Raw genomic sequence first — 668 nt, forward strand, 5'->3', positions numbered from 1 at the left:
CCATTTTCTGTGAAAATGCTGCCCAAGTATTTGAATTCTCTGCTTTGTTTTAGTTGGGATCCATTGATGTTGATATCCACTTTACCTGGTCTCCTGCTAATTGTCATGACTTTAGTCTTGCTTATACTGATCTTCATGTCATATTTTTCGCAGCTCGCATTTAGTTGGTTTGACCACTGGTCAAAATGATGATACATTACCACTTGTGATTTGCTTTACTTAGCAATCTGTCAAAAAGAATTTGTGAGGAATACTGAAAGTTTCCCAGAGATTTTTGTACTAGAAGTATTCTAAACGCGAAAAAAAAACCCAACAACTAGGGTACAAAATGACCTCAAGGATAAGGATAAGGTTTTTAATAAGCCTTGTTTTCTTTTTATCTTTATTATTAAAAGAATAAGTTATTGACTCAGAAGTTTGTAGAGGTTTAATCATTAAACTTCGTATTTTTTTCTTTAGCCCCCAACTGTCCACGCCCCCATACGGAGGTGACGTCACACGGGAACGTCCTGTGAAGAACTCAGGGTTTTCCTCGGGCGCCACCAAGCACAGGATGTGTGGGGCGGAAACTCGGCGAGAGGACACACTTGTGTTGTTAGCCCAGGCTGGTAAATACTGGGACAACAGATGAGGTCATGGTGGTGAGGGGGGAAGGTGGGGGTGGAGGG

General features: G+C 41.5%; 1 protein-coding gene across 1 annotated transcript in view; it reads left to right on the top strand.

Annotated features, from left to right (window-relative positions):
• Nucleotides 1-631, top strand: part of LOC101859163 (SCO-spondin-like) — a gene marked incomplete at its 5' end in the record, with an annotated part of 124,633 nt that extends 124,002 nt beyond the window's left edge. Inside the window, 1 exon segment of the mRNA XM_035969136.1 lies at nucleotides 460-631. Coding sequence (XP_035825029.1) covers nucleotides 460-631 — 172 coding nt within the window.
• Nucleotides 632-668: the final 37 nt, after the last annotated feature.

This window comes from Aplysia californica, unplaced genomic scaffold, assembly GCF_000002075.1.
Source record: "Aplysia californica isolate F4 #8 unplaced genomic scaffold, AplCal3.0 scaffold00119, whole genome shotgun sequence".
Lineage (NCBI taxonomy): Eukaryota > Metazoa > Mollusca > Gastropoda > Aplysiida > Aplysiidae > Aplysia > Aplysia californica.